A 20138-nucleotide genomic window follows, 5' to 3' on the forward strand; every position below is an offset into this window, starting at 1 on the left:
GCTGGTGCCTCAAGCCCAAGACGATGGAGATGGGCCTCCGCGGGCACCACCCAGCCTACAAGGGTATTTTCTGATCCTGCTGCTGCTGCGTGGGTGGGCAAGGGCAGGCAGACAGTCCACTGTCCTGTCAGGGCTTCTGTGGGTCTGGGGCAGAGGGAGCAACTATTACCTTGTTGGCACCCTGGAAAATTAAAATGGGGGGATATGGGAACCAGCATCATCCAGCAGCCCCAGAAGGATGAATGCACTATAAGGTGGGTAGAAGGTGGCTAGATGGTCGGGCTCAACGGGTAGTGATCAATGGCTCCATGTCTAGTTGGCAGCCGGTGTCAAGTGGAGTGCCCCAGGGGTCGGTTCTGGGGCCGGTTTTGTTCAATATCTTCATAAATGATCTGGAGGATGGTGTGGATTGCACTCTCAGCAAATTTGCGGATGATACTAAACTGGGAGGAGTGGTAGATACGCTGGAGGGCAGGGATAGGATACAGAGGGACCTAGACAAATTGGAGGATTGGGCCAAAAGAAATCTGATGGAGGTTCAATAAGGATAAGTGCAGGGTCCTGCACTTAGGACGGAAGAACCCAATGCACGGCTACAGACTAGGGACCGAATGGCTAGGCAGCAGTTCTGCGGAAAAGGACCTAGGGGTGACAGTGGACGAGAAGCTGGATATGAGTCAGCAGTGTGTTCTTGTTGCCAAGAAGGCCAATGGCATTTTGGGATGTATAAGTAGGGGCATAGCAAGGAGATCGAGGGACATGATCGTCCCCCTCTATTGGACATTGGTGAGGCCTCATCTGGAGTACTGTGTCCAGTTTTGGGCCCCACACTACAAGAAGGATGTGGATAAATTGGAGAGAGTCCAGCGAAGGGCAACAAAAATGATTAGGGGTCTGGAACACATGACTTATGAGGAGAGGCTGAGGGAACTGGGATTGTTTAGTCTGCAGAAGAGAAGAATGAGGGGGGATTTGATAGCTGCTTTCAACTACCTGAGAGGTGGTTCCAGAGAGGATGGTTCTAGACTATTCTCAGTGGTAGAAGAGGACAGGACAAGGAGTAATGGTCTCAAGTTGCAGTGGGGGAGATTTAGGTTGGATATTAGGAAAAACTTTTTCACTAGGAGGGTGGTGAAACACTGGAATGCATTACCTAGGGAGGTGGTAGAATCTCCTTCCTTAGAAGTTTTTAAGGTCAGGCTTGACAAAGCCCTGGCTGGGATGATTTAATTGGGGATTGGTCCTGCTTTGAGCAGGGGGTTGGACTAGATGACCTCCTGAGGTCCCTTCCAACCCTGATATTCTATGATTCTATGATTCTATAACTCCAGGCCACTGAGCCTCTCCAGAAGACACTCCAGCCAAGCGGGAAAGACAGAGCAGGGGTAGGGTAACAGGGAAGTGACTCTTGGTTCCATGGGAAATTTCACTCTGAACAAGAGTTTTGCTGGAGTTTGCTTGGAATTTAGACCAAGGCACTAGCAGCTCTGGCAGCAGTAGGGGTGTGTATAGAAGGGAGATTTCCAGTAGTGGCAGTGTGTATAAACAAGGGTTTGTCTACACAGCCACTGGCAGCGTGCTTCCCAGTGTGGATAGATGGACACATGCTAGCTGTGTTCAAGCTAGCATACTGAAAATAGCAGTGTGGCTGCAGCAGCACCAGCTAGCCACCCAAGTGTGTACCCCGGGGCTGTACTCAGAGTGCCTGGGATGAGAGAGCTCACTCTAGCGTCTCACTTCCCTCGCTCGCCCTGGGGTGGTGGCCCATACCAGGCCTCTGTATTTTGTTGGCCAGGATATGGAGTCTTGTGGGGTTCATTTTAGTGCTGAGGTTCTGGGATTTGTGGGGGCACCGGGGGCTTATGAACTGAGGGCTCTGGGCACCTTGCTCTCCCAAGTCACCTCTGTGTCTGATTTCAGGGGGGAGTGTCTGTGGACTCCATCGCTGATTTGGGTGACAACACCTCCAGGCTGCTGGAAGCTCTGCAGCTGTCACATCCCAATGAGCTGGATCTCAGGAGAACCTTGGAGAGGAACAAGACATTGAGCCTCAATCCCATCTACAGGCAGGTCCCGCGTGTTGTGGACAGATGTTGCCAGCACATTGAGGCATACGGTAAAGAAGCTTTTTCCTTCTAACCAAAGGCATTCCTCGAAAATAATGAAATGGTGTCACGTCAGGCCCCCTGAAATCAGTGACAAACCCCCAGTGAGCTCGGGGAACAGGCCCGGTCCTTACCTTCTGAGCTTTGGTTCGCTTGCTTATAGCCAAGAAGCTCTATCCTGTGGGCTAGCCTTCCTCTTGGCCTCTCGAGGTGGATGCAGCTCAGGCCTGCAGAGAATCCTAGACAAGGTTTGGTGAGAATTCCACCTTTTTATTCTTAAAAATCTCACTTTCCTCCCATTTAAATCCCTCTCTCCATTCCCCTGCTAGAAGTGGGGAGGAGACAGAGCCTCTCCAACTCCAAGGCCCATAAAAACCTCTCTTAGGGATGGACAAACTGGCTCCCCTTTGTTGGATCCAACAAATCTTCACCCCTTTGTTGGATCCAAACCAAGACCTTTCCCGAGTCTCTGATGCTGTTGGAGGTTTCTCCAGCCCCCAAGGTTTCTGAATTCATTGATCAACAAGGAACACTTTGTGACATTCCAAGGTACAATCCAGACTATGAGCACCTGCCCTGCAACCATGGGTGCCTTACAATGTCTTGCTGAAGTAGCTCCCATCTGGGTCGCTCACATACAGCCTCCAGCATGCAAGCCCCACCTGAGTATCTGTGGGTAACGGCAGCCTGCCAGCCACACTTGGGTTACACTCTGGCTCTCACCAGCCTTGGTTACATTGCAGGGTGACCCCAACACACCCCCAGTCTTAGATTTTTTCCCCACGGAAATGTATGTCCTGTACTGCCCAACCCTCTCTTGGACATGACAAGTTATATTAAATCCGTTATTCTTTTAAAAGAATAATAAACACACAACTTGTCACCGCAAGTGGAGATGCCCAGACACTTAAGTTTAAAGACAGTGGATTAGATAAAACAATAAAACAAGTTTATTAACTCAAAGAGAGAGATTTTAAGCGAGTACAGATAATGAGGCATAAAAGTCAGAAATGGCTACAAGAAAAATAAAGATAAGACATTTATTAATACCTAACTTAACTACTTTAGAATCAAAGCAAAGTTTTCTCACCACATGCTTTCAGCAGTCTTACTGACCAAACTCTCTAGGTCAGGACCCCTCCCTCAGAGTCCAACAGCTGCTTCCTTTGTTGCTTCAGTGCAGGGAGGGGATGTCTTGTGGTGTTTGTCTCTACCATTTATAGTTTCAGTTCCTCTCTTGACAAACATTTCCCAGCTGAAAACCAGGAGTCAAAGAGTTGATGTGGAAGGATGTTCCCTGCTGCTTTTTTCACCTGTTTGAACTTCCTTTGTCTTTCCTTGCTGCTTGATGGTTCTGTTTATGGCTTAAATGCAACTTAAGCAGAGCACACATACCTTTGTTTAGGACAGACCTGTTTGCCAACTTCTGTTTAGGCAGGGCTGTGGGGTTTGGAACTTGTGTCAATATCACCATACAGGGGAATTGTTTAACTTTACATACAATTTTGCCACATATACTTTAGCAGAAAAATACAGACCAGCAAATTATGGGTTCTCAAATGATACCATACAAGGCATACCTTATACAAACATTATTACAGTAGTGTGTAGGTGTGAATACAGGGGTACATTTGGTCTCTCACTTGCATAGCCAAGAGAAACTGAGTCACTAACCCCCAATTTTCAAAGCTCTGTCAAGTCACCTTTGCAACACAGCTCAGGTGTTAAAAATTACATCAACCTAGTTAGATCTGCTCAGGGGTGTGAAAATGTCACACCCCTGAGCTCTGTAGTTAAGCCAACCTAGCCTCTGGTGTAGTTGCGGCCAGGTCAATCTGGCTACTGCTGCTCAGAGAGATGGATTACTTATACTGATGGAAAACCCTCTTCTGTCACCTTAGGAAGCATCTACACTATTGTGCTACAGTAGCACAGCTGCAGCGCTGTATCTCTGCAGCTTTAACGCCTGTAATGTAGACATAGCTTCAGTTCCACCAGCCGAAGACAACTCTAGAGCTACTTTCAAAACCAACCTTTGTCCCCAAACTCAATTTGAGTCTGGGCAGTGCCCTCCTGGCACTCAGATAATAGAGGAAGTAGCACAGGCTGGAGGCCAGGGATGCGGGAGATTCAGGGGGTGGTTAATTAATTGCAAATGATACCCTGGGGATGAAGGATGGGGTTGCATGGAGGTGGCAGATTGTAGGACAGCACAGGGAGAAGCCTTTCATTTATTGAGTCTTTGTGAGTTAACAGAGTGAAGCAATGTCTTCCCTTGTAGCTAAAGGTAAAGAGCCCAGTGTTCCACGTGGCACAGAGCAGTCAGGGCTGTGAACAAGTAAAGAAATTCATTTGAATACAGAGCTGTTTACAAACCTATTTTTCTTTCAGGACTCCAGACCGTGGGCATTTTCCGCGTCGGAAGCTCTAAGAAAAGAGTTCAGCAGGTAGAGTGCCCAACTCACCAAACCATCTGTATAGGTGACAGGTGCCACGCAGGGACATAGAAGGAGAATGGGAGATGGGAACACAGATTTGCCTACTCTACAATAAGAACCAGATTGAAATGTGGCTGCATCCAGGGCTGTGAGCCCCATGTTCTGTAACACAATTTATTCTGGCTTGTGTGCACAGCAAAAAAATGATCTCCCAGTGTGGCAGGATCAGGAATCCCCCTGAAGGATCTGCCAGTGCTAGAACATGTTCCTCTGAGCCGGTTGTATTGTATCTCTTCTATGTCACACAGTCAAGTTAAAAATCAGTATGGATGGTGCTGTACAGAGAGCATTGCTGGGAGGCAGTTGGGAAGAGGCAGGCAAGGAGAGAAAAGAAAACACAATATAGGAAACAGAGCAAGAGACTGAAGTGAGTCTGTCTCCTGTGTGTGCAGGGCAGCTGCCCCTGCAGTCTCTGTGCCCTGTGCCCAGGAGAACTATGTTGAGAAGGAAGAGAGAATGGAGCTGAGGAGTGGGGGGAGAGAGAATGGGGTAAGGACGAGAGCTTGGGAAGGAGAGAGGAAGAAAGGGGTGTATGGCCCAGCGAAGGAGGGATGAGTACAAGACAATGAAGGGAGGAGACGAGACTAAAGTTTAGACACTTGAGAAGATCGGAAAGCTGAGGAGAAGGAAGCCAGAGTATATGTGAGGGGTAGAGAATAAATAAAGTAGGGCTTGGTATACCTGAGTCTAAAATTACATTGACATAGTCCTGCAGGAGCAGAAAACACAGTGCAGAGGCTGGACCTAGGAAACCAGTGACAAGGACTCATAAGGAAATACAGGCCTAGATCCTTGGGTCCAGCTGAACTATCCTGGAGGCAACTGGAGGCTGATTTGGCTCTTGCCATAACTTAGAACTGCCTTGGAGCTATTCTAACTTACTTTGGCTGGTCACAACTGGATTGCAATGTGCTGTGGCCATGCCTCCACTCTGGGTGGGACTGTGAAGGGTTGGTATAGCTGGCTCCATGCCAGCTGGCAATTCCCTTATGCCAGGTGAACCCCAGCTAGTCTTTCTTCCGATATGTGGCCCAAAGGTGATGTATTGGGGCCAAAGACATCACCCCTACTATGTTTGCCCACCTCTCGCTTTATTGTATTGGAACTGATTCCTAGATATTAAGGCTAGAAGGGACCACTCTGATCATGTAGCCTGACTTTCTGTATAACACAGCCCAGAGAATTTTACCCAGTGATTCCTGCATCAAGCCTATAGCCGTTAGTTGAGGTAGAGCCTATCTTTTAGAAAGACATCCAACCCTTACAGATTTCAAGTGATAGCGCAGCCACCAGATCCCTGCGTAAGATGTTTCAGAGGTTAATTATCTTCATTATTAAAAGTATGTTCCTTACTGTGAATTTGTCTAGCTTCAACTTCAAGCCATTGGAATTTGTTCTGCCTTTGCTACATAGACCCCCCACCCGACTATCACAAGTGAAAAATGTCTGGCCAGTAGAATAAATGACAATTAAAAAGGAATTCTTTAAATACTTCCGGGGAAAAAAAGAAATCCTAGTAATGTTATACATAGGGAAGGTAAGATTGTCAATAATGATGCAGAAAAGGAAGTATTCAATAGATATTTCTGTTCTGTATTTATAGTCAGATACATACAAATATTTTCTATTCCAACATTAACTAAACAGGAGGTTAAACAGCTACTACTGAACATAAACATTTTTAAATCTGCAGAATCAGATATCTTACCTAAGAGTTTTAAAATAATTGGCTGGGGAGTTGTTTGAGCCATAATGTTGATAATTAACAAATCTTGGAATATTGGGGACCCCAGTACAACTATCAGCTGGTTAGCCTGGGCAACCCAGTGGAATGGCTGAGACAGGATGCCACCAGTAAAGAATTAAAGAATGGTAGCATTGTTATTTTAGCAATCAACATGATTCTGTGAAAATAGATCTTGTCAAGTGAACTTAACATTGTGCTTTGATGAGATGGCAAATTTGGTTGATAAGGGAAACTGCGTTCACACAATATACTTAGACTTCAGTAAGGCATTTAACTTAGTGCCCCACAAATTATGTTTTAAAAAAACCCCAGTACCCTACAAAATCATTGCAGCCCATGTTAAGTAGGTTAAAAACTGGTTAACTGATCTCTGAAAGTAATTGTAAATGGGAATCAGCATTCAGTGGGGGTGTTACTACTTGTGGCTTGAAGTTACTGTTACTAGTGGGGTCCTGCAAGGATCTGTTCTCTGCCTGATACTATTTAATATCTTTATCAGTGATCTGGAAGAAAACAAAATTGTTGCTGATAAATTTAGCAGGTGACACAGAAATTGGTGGAGTGGTAAAAATGGGTACAGGGCAGTTGTACAGACTGATCTGGATGGCTTGGTAAACTGGGCTCATTTGAACAATATGTGTTTTAATACAGCCAAATGCAAGGTCATACATTTAGTGCCAAAGAACGTGCATCATACTTACAGAATGGGGGCTTACATTCTGGAAAGCAATGTCTCAGAAAGGACTTGGTGGTCTTGGTGGATAATCAGCTGAACATGATTTCCCAGTGCAATTTTGTGCTTAAGAGGCTGAACATGATCCTTGGATATATAAGCAAGTCAATGTCAACTAGAAGCAGGGAGGTGATTTTACCTCTGTATGTGGCATCTGTAAGATCATCACTGACATACCGCCTGGTTCTTGTATCCACAGTTTAAAAAAAAGACATTGAAAAAATTGGAAAGGGTTCTGAAAAGAGCCAGAAATAATTTGCTGGCTGGACAACCTGCCTTAGAGCAAGCGACTTAAAATGATCAATCTATTTAGTGTATCAAAGAGAAGGTTAAAAGCTGACTTGATCTTAGTGTAGAAGTATCTGCATGGGGAGAAGATTCTAACAGCAAAGGGCTCTTTAATAATAGCAGACAAAAGCAGATCAAGATTCAATTGAGCCAATTAGATTCAGACTAGAAAAAAGTGCCCATTTTTAAATGGGGTAATTAACCACTGGAGCAATTTCCGTAGAGATGTGGTTGATTCTCCATCACTTGTCATCTTCAAATCACAATGGGTGTCTTTCCAAAAAGTATTCTCTAGTCCAACTAGCAGCTGTGGCCTGAATTATGCAGGAAGTCAAACTAGATGATCATAAAGGTCCCTTCTTACCTTAAAATCTATTAATCGTTCTGTGAGCTGAACACACTCCAATCCCCTTTACTTCAGTGGGAAAAGCATGCCCCAGCCTTCAAGGGGATGGGCCCCAGACTGCTAGATGGAGGAGTGACTCATTGCTGCTTGCCTTTTTCTTCTTTTTCACATTATTTAAGCTGCGGGAAGAATTCGACCAGGGATTTGATGTTTTCTTGGATGATAGTCATTGCGTCCACGATGTGGCAGCTCTGCTCAAAGAGTTTTTCCGGGACATGCCTGATTCCCTGATTCCCAGGGAACTCTACTCAGCCTTTGTCAGTACAGCCTGTAAGTAGCCAGAATCCCAGCACCCCAGGACCCACTTCACTCGCCTGGGGACAAAGGGCTGCACTTGAATTTTTCTTTTGTAAAGAACAAATCTGTAAAGCAATGTAGTGCTTATTAAAGTGATAGGCTAGTTCCTGGGCTCAAAACAGGAGTAGCTGGAGCAGGTCAGACTAGATCAGTGGTTCTCAACCCATCGCCCATGGGCCACTTGCGGCCCAATCAGCACACAGCAGCAGCCCATGTGACAGCCTCAGGGCCATACTCAGGTAGCGTATATATTGTGTGAATGTGGCCCACATAACACAGAGAGCTGCATATGCGGCCCACAATGGTAAATAGCTTGAGAACTACTGGGTTAGACAATCTCATGGTCCCTTCTGGCTTTAAACTCCATAACTTGACAAATAATGTCATGTGCACCTGTAATTCAGACAGCACTTGTGCAAATTCCCGCACACAGCTCTGTCACTGGCACCTCAGTCCACAGCCACAGCTCTCCCCAGATCATGTTATTTTAGTCCTGGAACCCCCATGCCCTTCCCAATCCTGCCATTCCAGCCCTCCCACTCCCATATGGCTTTGCCAATGCACCTCAATGCTGACTAGCAGCACCCCCTGTTATTCACTGGTGCTGTATGCGACCAAGGCGTGGGAAATTAGACATGGTTTTGCAGTGTGGTATGACATTTCTAAAGATCATTTTAATTTGGGGGCACCCAAGCAGAGACACCTCCTCGAGAAGCCAAGAAGGCCAATGGCATTTTGGGGTGTATAAGTAGGGGCATTGCCAGCAGATTGAGGGATGTGATCGTTCCCCTCTATTCGACATTGGTGAGGCCTCATCTGGAGTACTGTGTCCAGTTTTGGGCCCCACACTACAAGAAGGATGTGGAGAAATTGGAGAGAGTCCAGCAAAGGGCAACAAAAATGATTAGGGGTCTGGAACACATGACTTATGAGGAAAGGCTGAGGGAACTGGGATTGTTTAGTCTAGGGAAGAGAAGAATGAGGGGGGGATTTGATAGCTGCTTTTAACTACCTGAAAGGTGGATCCAAAGAGGATGGATCTAGACTAATCTCAGTGATAGCAGATGCTAGGACAAGGAGTGATGGTCTCAAGTTGCAGTGGGGGAGATTTAGGTTGGATATTAGGAAAAACTTTTTCACTAGGAGGGTGGTGAAACACTGGAATGCGTTATCTAGAGAGGTGGTGGAATCCCCTTCCTTAGAAGTTTTTAAGGTCAGGCTTGACAAAGCCCTGGCTGGGATGATTTAGTTGGGGATTGGTCCTGCTCTGGGCAGGGGGTTGGACTAGATGACCTCCAGAGGTCCCTTCCAACTCTGATATTCTATGATTCTATAAGCAGGGAGGTGAGAGTCCCTCTCTATACAGCTTGTACACAACCAGATCTGCAATCTTACAGTGGCTTCTTGACATCTGCTGGTGTCCTGTACAATAAGCTAAAGAGATGTCAGCAGCTACCTACGGTATTTGGGTGACCACTTCCCATTAGAAGTAATGGGGCTTTGGCAGCCACCTTCCCTCTCTGACTTTGGAAATCTCAACTGTAACGTGCTGGCTGCAAGGTAAATGAGCATGACTCTTTTGATGGCTGAAGGAACCAAGCATTTTTGTGCAGTAAACATACAGTACGGATGTTGCCTGCATGATATTGATGAAAGTGATGAATGTGGGGAGGTGGGGGTTTTCCAATCCCCTTCCTCCATGTCCTACTGTAGCAATGTTGCCAGGAAAACGAGTTACCAAAAACCTCTTCCCATTGGCTGATAGCCTGTGAGCTATATCTGACAACTGCTGCATTGCAGAAAGTGCAGGAAGCCTGGAGAAAAGCTTTCAGACCTCTCGTTCAGTTGTGTCAAGGAAACAGTAATGATGCTTCCAGGACATTTCATTACACCCCCAAAGCACATCCCGTTTCAGCAGCAGATAACGATTATCTGGAAAAACCTTTGTGAACTTTACTCCAGCACTGTGGGGCTGTGCAGGAACTGGGGAGCTGGCTCTAGACCAGGATAATGTGATCTGAGATGAGTTGCCTGAGAAAGCAGTGCATGGGTGAATTCAGGAGTGCAGAAACACAGGTACAAATAGAGAAGCATTTAAGAGGACACAGGGCTTGATTCTCAATTTGTCCCTGCACTTGAGGCAGGGAGCATGTGAATAGAAAGGGGGTGTGATGTTTTGGGGTCCAACCCAGAGCAATGACTTTGTCACCCTGTCCTACAACTCTGGCTGCTTTAAACGCTATGCTGCAGTGGCTCACAGCTTGGATACCAACAGCTAGTGTACATGCATACAGGTCACACTGCCTCTGCCCACTTCCTGTTTGCAGAGTGACTCCAACATCCCCCACTCTCAGATTTCCCCCAGAGAGTCTCCCTGCAGTGTCCAGGCCTCTCCTGGAAGTAATTAGGTTTGCTGCTCCTTTGATGAGACAGAAACAGGAGCTTGTTATCATGACTGTCACTTCAGTTCAATCAAAGCACTGGCTTGTCTTTGTAAGAAGTCAAACATTTATTCAATTAAAAAGAGAGTGGATTTAAGTGAGATCAAGTATGGGGGATAAAGATCAAAAGACTTACAAACAAACAGAAGTAAAAATACGCTTTCTAATTGCTCAGCCCCAGCATAGCAAGCTACAGTCTTTGTTCCAAGTGGTTTCCTCACCAGTCTTCCCTTTCCAGCCATGGCTGAGTGGTTCTTAGGCTGCCCAGAGTGCTGGTTTTCCTTGTTTCCTCGGGTGGAGGATAACATAGGCGTTCTCTGCCTCTCTCGGTAGAGCCCAATAAACCTTTGAGAAGTCTCTTTCTCCAAGTTCATTGACCCTGCTTCCAGAGGCAGGCAGGCTTCTTGGGGGTGCAGTCCCAATCCCCCCCTGAGTTCCTTAAGTGATGCCTTTCTTTCACTTGCTCTCCTGTTGGCTTTGTTTGCCTGAAATGAACATGTGCTTTCCTTTGTCTTTTGTCCCACCTTGCTCAATTTCCATGGGAGACACATACAAGCATAATAGCTAGCTCACCTTACCTGATCACTCTTGTTACAGTGTGTATGGTAACACCCATTGTTTCATGTTCTCTCTGTATATAAATCTCCCCACTGTATTTTCCACTGCATGCATCCGATGAAGTGAGCTGTAGCTCACGAAAGCTTATGCTCAAATATATTTGTTAGTCTCTAAGGTGCCACAAGTCCTCCTTTTCTTTTTGCGGATTCAGACTAACACGGCTGCTACTCTGAAACATACAAGCAGGACCCCCATTCCTTGGTCTGGAAAGAACCTGTTTATCAAGAGGTGACCTGCCTGCTTTAAACACATTTGAGTCATTAATTGCAGCACAGCTGTGTAATCTGTTGTGGGTTGACCATACATACATCCCACAAGAACATTAATGATCTGGAAGTGATTAGTTTTCCAATGTCATGTTACATGACACCTTTTAGAGACTTGTTGGCATGATGTAGATGGTATTTTAGAAACAGGTTATAGCAGTAGTGAGTTGGGGTACACTGAGCAGGTCAGGCCAGCTGCAGGGAGTCCCTTGCCTTCTGGCAGAGGGAGGTTCTTACAGTCACGGGGAGACTTTTAGACACCATATTCCGCAGCCCCTGCCTGACTCCCAGTGTAATTTAGAGGAGCCTCAGGTCTGCTGTAGTTACCACTTTGCTTCCTGTGGCCTGCTTGCGGGCTCTGGGAAGCAGAGAGTACTAGTAGGACAAGAGCACTGTGGTCACACCCTGACATTGGCCTAGTCCCCATCCTGTGCTGGGGGCTGGGAGAAGGGCTTGGGGAGCATCCTCAGTGTGAAGAAGGCAATGTCTTGCACTGCCAAAATTGAATGGCGAGGCTTTAGGAGGCGCAAGAGTCATGCCCCCATGTGGACGGGCTTGAAGTGAAGGTAGGTGTGCAGCAGCAGAGCTGGAGGAATGCCCCAGCAACCAGAGACACGCGACTGACAATAACTGCAGCCAGGTTATAACCTTCCAGGGAAGACAGAATGACTGAACTTGGAGCGAAATGTCACCAGAGCAGTAAGCAAAACCATTTTGCTGCGGTAGCCGCAGCAGTAGGCTGTGTGCAGCACTAAAGGTGAGGAAAGGTTCTGATCAGTGCACAGCATCCTTCACCTGCAGGGCGGGGTGACAGTATGAGCTGAGAATCAGTGTGCGAGTACTTCTACCCCCAGATGCCCAGTTGCTGCGCCCTGCCAGCCGGATGCTTCAGTCCCATGCAGAGCAATGGGAGAGGAGCAATAGGGCAGGTGCCCAGAACTGGGGTGTGCGTTTGTAGGGAAATAGGGAAATTAGGGATCATGGTTCCCTGTTATAGGGGGCAGGTTGTCTGCAATGTGTGCCCCAGAGAGAGCTGAGGTAAAGGGAATGTTGATTGGAGCTGGTAGAAGTCAGAATTTCCATTCCGTGGGAAATTCTACATTTCAAAACGGCTTTTGTTCCAAATTAGAACAAAAACTAGAAATTTCTACGTTTCCTGGGGAACAGAAATTCCTGGAAGATATGTTCTGAAAAACCCAAAATGTTTCATTTAAATGATTCCAAACAAAATTCAGCATCTGGTTGCCCCAACTCTGGGAGATGCCCTGGTCTGCCCCTAGGGAGTTGCGGACCACCTAAGACCCCTTGGAGTGGGGGGCAGCCTGAAGAGTCCCCTGCCATGGAGCAGGGAACCTAGAAGTCCTGAGAGTCCCAGCTTGAGCTCCCAGGGTTGCCAAGGCTTCCAGGCATCTGGCTGAAGGACTCCCTATCTTGTACTCGGGCCCCCAGCACTTCCAGGCTCCCTGCCATGGAGTGGAGAACCTAGAAGCACTAAAAGCCCCTGGGAACTTCAGCTGGGGCTTCTAGATTCCTTGCTCCATGGGATGGGATTCTCCAGGCTGCCTCACTAATAAGGCTGCCATGACCTTCTGGAAGTACACAGGGGCTTCCACATGGGAGAGGGACCCTCTACATGTGTCTAGAGGGGGTGGTAACAGATGTCAGGAGCCTGTACCCCGGGGGCCTGCTTCTATGATGGTGTGGGGCCTGGCTCAAACAGCTGCAGCGATGCTTCCAGCTCCAGGACTCCTGTATGGTTTCCAAAGTGTGGGAGGGTGGGTGGGATTGTTGGTTTCAGTACTTCCCCCCTACCCCTAACACCCATTTGGCTGCTCAGGTGTTTCTTTGGTGCAAATTCAACCAGGGTCTATAATGGCAGCACATTAGCACAACAATCATATAAGGGGGTATCTGGTGACACCATGACCTTATGACCCTGCTTAGTGGGGTTCCCTACAGTGGTAAAAGAAGTGCCTCTTTCCCCTATATTTGGGATATAATCTAGTTAAGCTTGTTAAGTTCTTGGCCAGTAAAACTAGCCCCGGTATGAGGATATGCTCCAACTGAGGAAGCAAAAAGGGGGGAAATCATTGCTAACTCCCCTGCAGATAGAAGCTGAAGACTCAGGGTACATATACATGGAGCTTGGATATGGGATATGGGTGGGACGGGCAACAACTTGGGCTAGCTGCCCAAGTACATACCCAGGTGGTCAGGTGTGATTGTACGCAGGGTGGCTAGCCCTAGCGACTGCCCATGCCGCCGTGGATACACTATTTTTAGTTGCTACCTTGAGCAGAAGTAGCGGGGGTACGTCTATGCAAGCTGGGAGTCACACCGCCCAGTGCAAAGGTAGACATACCCTTAGCAGGAGCATGGATGATCCTGTCCCTTCTCCATACCGCCCTGCCACAGACAACCTTTGTTGCAGTTATCAGCGTGTGGAGCAATGACTCCTTCTTTAGCTATGTGATTTGGGCTATTGGGAGGGCCCTACCAAATTCACAGCCATGAAAAACACGTCACGGATTGTGAAATCTGGTCTCCCCCCCTGAAATCTGGTCTTTTGTGTGCTTTTACCCTATACTATATAGATTTCAGAGACCAGCATTTCTCAGATTGGGGGTCCTGACCCAAAAAGGAGTTGCAGGGGGAGGTCAGAAGATTATTTTAGGGGGGTCGCAGTATTGTCACCCTTACATCTGGGTGGCCGGAGAGTGGTGGCTGTTGGCCGGGCGCTCAGCTCTGAAGGCAGCGCAGCCAGCAGCAGCGCAGAGGTAAGGGGGGCAATACTAGACTCCTGCGCTGCTGCCTTCAGAGCTGGGGGGCTGGAGAGCGGCGGCTGCTGACTGAGGGCCCAGCTCTGCAGGCAGCCATGCAGAAGTACGGGCGGCAATACCACACCAGGCCACCCTTACTTCTGCGCTTCTGCTGGCGACGGCTCTGCCTTCAGAGCTGGGCTCCCGATCAGCAGCTGCCGCTCTCCAGCTGTCCAGCTCTGAAGGCAGCGTCACCGCCAGCAGAAGCGCAGAAGTAAGGGTGGCAGTACCGCAACCCCCCACCTACAATAACCTTGCAGCCCCCCACAACTCCTCTATGGGTCAGGACCCCTACAGTTACAACACAGTGAAATTTCAGATTGAAATAGCTGAAATCATGAAATTTATGATTTTTAAAATCCTGTGGCTGTGAAATTGACCAAAATGGACCATGAATTAGATAGGGCCCTAGCTATTGGGGCGACAAAGGCCCTCTGACTATACTGGGCCCATTTGGACAGACTCTGACACCTGCAGCTCCACTGAATCACCAACCCCAAGCACTCAAAAATCACGAGATTGGCTTAAAAATCAGGAGATTTCTCAACATTACTGACTATTGGTTTTTCTTTTCCTTCTGGTCTCTGAGCCTTTTGGCTACATTCAGGTCACATTTTCCAGGTTTTCGTTGCAGCCACAAAGGCTAGAAACTTACCTACTTTAGCAACATAGGTACTGCCTGACTGGATCAGACCTAGGATCCATCTTGTCCAGTATCCTGTCTCTGACAGAGGCCAACCACCTGCTGCTACAGAGGAAGGTGTAAGGACCCTAGAGTAGGCAGATATGAGATAATCTGCCCCATTGAACTCTCATTTTGATCCCTAATAGTAAGAGATTGGTGTAAACTCTGAAGCATGAGGTTTAATTTTCATTCCAAAACTCGTTGACATTAATTATGCCAACTCTTGATATTCTTGTTGTCCATATAAATATTCAATCCTTTTTAAATCATGTTAAATTTTGGCTTCAGTGACTTCCGGTGGTAGCAAGTTCTGCAGCTTAATCACGTGTGAAAAAGTCTGTCCTTTTAGTGGTTTTTAATTTTCCATCCTTCATTTTCATTAGTGTCCTCTTTGTCTGGTTTTGTGACACAGGCAAATTTCCTAACCTGCTGTATCTAGACCAGTCACTATTTTATATACTTTTCTCATGCACCCTTTGATTTGTTTCCTTTCCAAGGTAATAATCCAAATCTTTTCAGCCTCTCTTCAACTGAGAATTTTTGAAGACACTTGATCTTAATTCTGCAAGCTTCTTTTGGACATAGGCTGACCCGATAGTGCATGCAATATCCAGATGAGGCCACCCTATATAGAGGCATTCTAATATTCTGCTTATTACTCACTGTCTCATCCCTTCTGCATCTTAATATCTTGTTAGCTTTTTAATCTTTTTGGTTTAGACGATTTTCAGTAAGATCAGATTATTGAATAAATGTAAAATGCATAACTGTACAATGAAGGTAGGGGCATGAAGCCTTGATTAATGAGGATTGTGAAATGCACAGAAATCCTAACAATCAGTGGCACAGCAGAGACTAAAACTCATAGTCTTTGGGTTTGCAGCTCAGTACACCTTCCCCAGAGCTCCTGGGAAGGAGCAGGAGGAAGAAAAGATGACTGTCGCTCAAAAAAACATGGCATTTTCTGTGGTAAATGACAGATCTGGAGAGACATGAGTATCCTGTGACACTGGGCAGCCCTGTAAAGAGACAGAGAGCAGTTTCTCCCGGCTTGCTATGTTATTTACAAAGATGTTACATTCAAGAATAAATGGAACAGAGGAGTATTGATCTCCAGATCAGAAGTGCAACAGAACAGCATAAGGCATAATGTTTCCTCTTAAAAAAGAGGAGGGGAAAAAAAGGCAAAAGAAGGCAACAGGTTCTTCTTAAATGTCAGATAAAATAAGCAGCAAGAAGATGTATCTGTCTTCTCCAGTATTGAGTTTAGCCCTGAGTAAACAGCCTGTAAATCAAAGAAGATGCAAAAGACACTTATTGGAGCTAAGGTCTATAAAAGGTGAAATTCAAGCCATCATTAAAAATCTTTGAAGTGTTGTAGAAGAATAAGCAGACTGAGTCACCAGGCCAGCAGCTGGCTGGAATGAGCAGGCAGACACCATCGCAGGCATGGATGAAAGGTTGAAAAAGAAAAAAATTATTGACCAAAAAAGCTGCAAAAGGCAAAACAATGCGTCGCTGAGAGAACAAAAAAGAAAGGAACAATTTTAACCATATGCATAACTTTAAGCATGTAAGTAACGTCACTGACATCATCAATGCATACATTTTAAGGCCCAAAGGGACCATCGCAATCATCTAGTCTGACTTCCTGCATAACATAGGCCAAATCAATTCATCCAGTGATTCCTACATCAAGCCCATATCTGGTAGTTGAGCTAGAGTATATTTTTTAGAAGGAGACAATGAATCTTTATTTAAAGACTCCAAGGGATGGAGAATACACCACATCCCTAGGGAAGTTGTTCCAGTGGTTAATTGCCATAACTGTTAAAATAATTTATCTCGCCTGAATTTATCTAGTTTCAGCTTCCAGCTGTTGGATCTTCTTCTGCCTTTGTCTGCTAGCTTGAAGAGCTCTCTTCTGTTAGAAATCTTCTCCCATGGTAACTACTTACAGACAATGATCAAGTTGCCTCTGGACTTTTTGCTATGATAAGCCAAACAGATTGAGGTTCTTTAGTCTCTTGCTGTGAGGCTTGTCCAGATCTCAAATCTTTTTTGTGGTCCTTTTCTGAACCCTTTCCAATTTTTCAACATCCTCTCTGAAGGGTGGATACCAGAACTGGACCCAGTATGCAGAATTGGTCTCACCAGTGCTGCATATAGAGCTACTCCTGTTTGACATACCAATGTTTATAAAGCTAAGATTCACACTAGCCCTCTTAGCCAATGCATTGCACTGGAGCTCATGGTGAGTTGGTTCTCCACCATGATCCCCAAGTCATTTTCAGAGTCGCCACTTTCCAGGACACAGTCCCTCCTCCTGTACATGTGACCTACATTGTGCCTAGCTGTATGGCCTGAAATTTGACTGTATTAAAATGCAGATTGTTTAAATGAGCCCACTTGATCAATCAGAATGTTAGGAGCTATGGCTGCTTGGCCATGAGGTGGCTGGAGCACAGCTGAAGTGGGCGTATAGAAGGGATGGGTGGGAAGTTGGAGAGACAGGTTATTTCTGGTGTTAAAAATGCTTGTTACTGGCACAGATACTGAAGCTGTGTGGAGGGGAAAGGGGAGCTCACAATATGGTACAGTTCATATTAATCTTAGTGGAGGCAATAAGGGACTACACTGTCAGTATGAGTTTTCAGTTATCTTACGGCTGTCCCTTCCTGTGAGTTTTAACAATCAGTGTTGTAGGAATCGTCCTGATGAGAACAGGGTCCTCAGAACTTCAGGATCTCACCCCCAGACTGCTTTCTTAGGCAGAGAAGAAGAGAGAAATTGACAGACTGGATCCAGCCCAGTCTCCTGTCCCTAACAGGAAGCTGCAAGAAAACCTGTAGGGGGCAGTTATGGGATCACCTGTCTATGGGAAAGCCTGGGTTCCTGTTACCAAACTGGTAAACAACGGATATGCTGCTTGTTTAGGAAATCTGACGTGAGAGTGAAATGTCTGGAACATTCAGGCTGTCTTGTCAGTTGCTGGTCTAACTTGAATTGCTCATTTTTCTCTGAATAGTCATGGAACGCATGGCCCAGCTCTCCGTGCTGCAGCTGCTGGTGTACCTCCTGCCTCCCTGTAACAGTGACACCCTGTACCAGCTATTGCAGTTCCTGAACAAGGTGGCACAGCATGCCCAGGATTCCACAGGTCCAGAGAGACCAGAGGTACTGGCTTCAGATGCTCATGCACCCATAAGGCTTTGCACTGATATGTATCTTCTGTAGGGGTGGTGACATAGGAAGGACAATGGCAGTTGCTTGCAAGTGATCTGTGCCTCCTTACTTTTCCAGTTTTTGCAGCATCAGAGTACAGTGTTCTAAAAGGATTTCCCATGTTTTCTGAGTAGTGGCTTTGTGTTGTGATTGGATCCCATGTAAGCTGCATCCTTAGCACATTATGCCATGACCTCAAAAGGCATTACTCTTGTACTACGATGCCTCTGGTTTCCTGCACTATATACTGGGTGGCAATATATGTCAATATACTCTGTTATGTAATATATAATATACTCTCGTTAATTATTCTGCACCCAGAACTCTGCAGTCCTTCTGCATGAGTCCTGTTCACATTGCTGAAGGACTAGGAGGTTTGAAAACAGCCAGTTTCAGGGATAGTTCTAAGCTAAACATGGAAATCTGGACTCCCTCATACTGAAAACAACCTGAGCCATCCCAGCTCCTCAGTGTACCTCCAGCCATACCACCTTGTGCTATGAGCCTGGCAGATCTAGAAAGCTAAATGAGGTTGGGTTAAGAATTCCCAGAAAAACCTACCCAAAGTAGCATTTGGTGTTGTTGACTAGGCAGGAGCACCCTTCCTGCTGCGTCAGCACAGAGCCACTTGTCAGCACAGCATTGAGGTAGCTGCAGGAAGTGCTTTGTGCCAGATGAGATACACAACTGAAGTCCTGACCATTTGTGATCATTTAAAGATCCCATGCAAGAACTGGGAAAGTATCCCTGGTATCCTAGGTAATTTTCCATTTAGAGGCTGTAGGCAAGATGAATTACTTGCAGCATCCTTAAATTGTTTGTGCAGCTACAACTGAGCATAATGCATGTTATATGACATTGTCTACGTCCCTGCCCTGAACTGTTCTATACTGTTCTTGTGTATTGTTTAACAACTGTCATGTTCCACCTCAGAAATGGCAGGTGAAGTTGTTCTTGTATATAGTCTGTAGAGTGTCGTGGGATGGAATGGGCTATGGAAATGTTATTTGTTACTTTATTATTTGAGCTGTGCAACTGAGCCCATCATGGGGGACAGGTACAAAGGTTGGACTGATGCTTATATAAGGTGGGAGGGAAGGAGCTTTCAGACACTGCAAGCCAGCTCAAAAAATTCTCCTGGGCCTGCTTGCTGATCTAGTGGAAGCACAATGGCAGATAGAGTCTTTGCTCACAGGGTAGTGGAGACTAGGGTGGAGAAGGAGAGTCTCACTGCGCCATGAAGCAGCCCGGTTCTTCTCCTGGGAAGTGGTACTCAGCAGTTTTCCTTTCGCCTCAGCCATGGGGCAAGGGATAGCACCTGGAGCGAGTTGTGTTACTGGGTTGGTATCTGACACTAATTTCTGTGTTTGGTTGTTAGATTCCTGGAAATAAAATGACAGCCTCAAATTTGGCTACAATTTTTGGCCCCAACCTCCTGCAAAGAGAGAAGCTTCTGGAGAGAGACCCCAGTGCCCAGGCCATGGAAATGGAAAACAGCGCTTCTATCATCCTTGTGCTCCAGAGTTTAATTGAGAACTATGAAGCCTTGTTCATGGTAGGGAAGGAGGCATTTACAGTGAACACATTTCCAAATCTTCCCCTCCTCTTTGCAGTCTCCTGTCATGGCAGTGGAGTGGGGCAGCAGCCACAGCCTGCCTTCTTAGTAGGGAGCTTTGTAACTGGCCTGCAGAGACCTGATTTGTTCCTTGTGTTGATATGAGTTGTGCGGTAGAGATTCATTCTGGGTCACATCGTGATTGGCTCTGGCAGGGGAATGCAGGGCAGAAGGTCGTGCAAGGAACCCTCTCCTTCTTTCCCCTCCCCTCTCAGCTTCTGCAGCCCATGCAAAGGCCAATCACAGAGCAGGCCCTGTGACCAGGAACTGCTCGCCTCTTGCCAGCTTTTTGAGAGCAAGTCACCTGGATGGGGGAGAGGAGTGGCAGAGCCAAGGGTTCAGCCCCATTGCACTGCCCTGCCAAGCAGTGCCAGCTCCCTGGGAGAGGGACCTGC

General features: G+C 46.5%; 1 protein-coding gene across 3 annotated transcripts in view; it reads left to right on the forward strand.

The window, feature by feature from the left end:
• ARHGAP36 (Rho GTPase activating protein 36) overlaps window positions 1-20138 on the forward strand; it is a 78401-nt gene that overhangs the window by 46984 nt on the left and 11279 nt on the right. For all 3 annotated transcript variants that reach the window (XM_073360668.2, XM_073360670.2, XM_073360669.2), the window contains exons 5-9: window positions 1921-2116; window positions 4497-4552; window positions 7897-8047; window positions 17932-18080; window positions 19507-19683. In XM_073360668.2, the coding sequence (XP_073216769.1) occupies window positions 1921-2116; window positions 4497-4552; window positions 7897-8047; window positions 17932-18080; window positions 19507-19683 (729 nt within the window). The remainder of the gene's footprint in view (window positions 1-1920; window positions 2117-4496; window positions 4553-7896; window positions 8048-17931; window positions 18081-19506; window positions 19684-20138) is intronic.

The sequence above is a fragment of the Lepidochelys kempii genome, chromosome 9, assembly GCF_965140285.1.
Source record: "Lepidochelys kempii isolate rLepKem1 chromosome 9, rLepKem1.hap1, whole genome shotgun sequence".
NCBI classification, from domain to species: Eukaryota; Metazoa; Chordata; order Testudines; family Cheloniidae; genus Lepidochelys; species Lepidochelys kempii.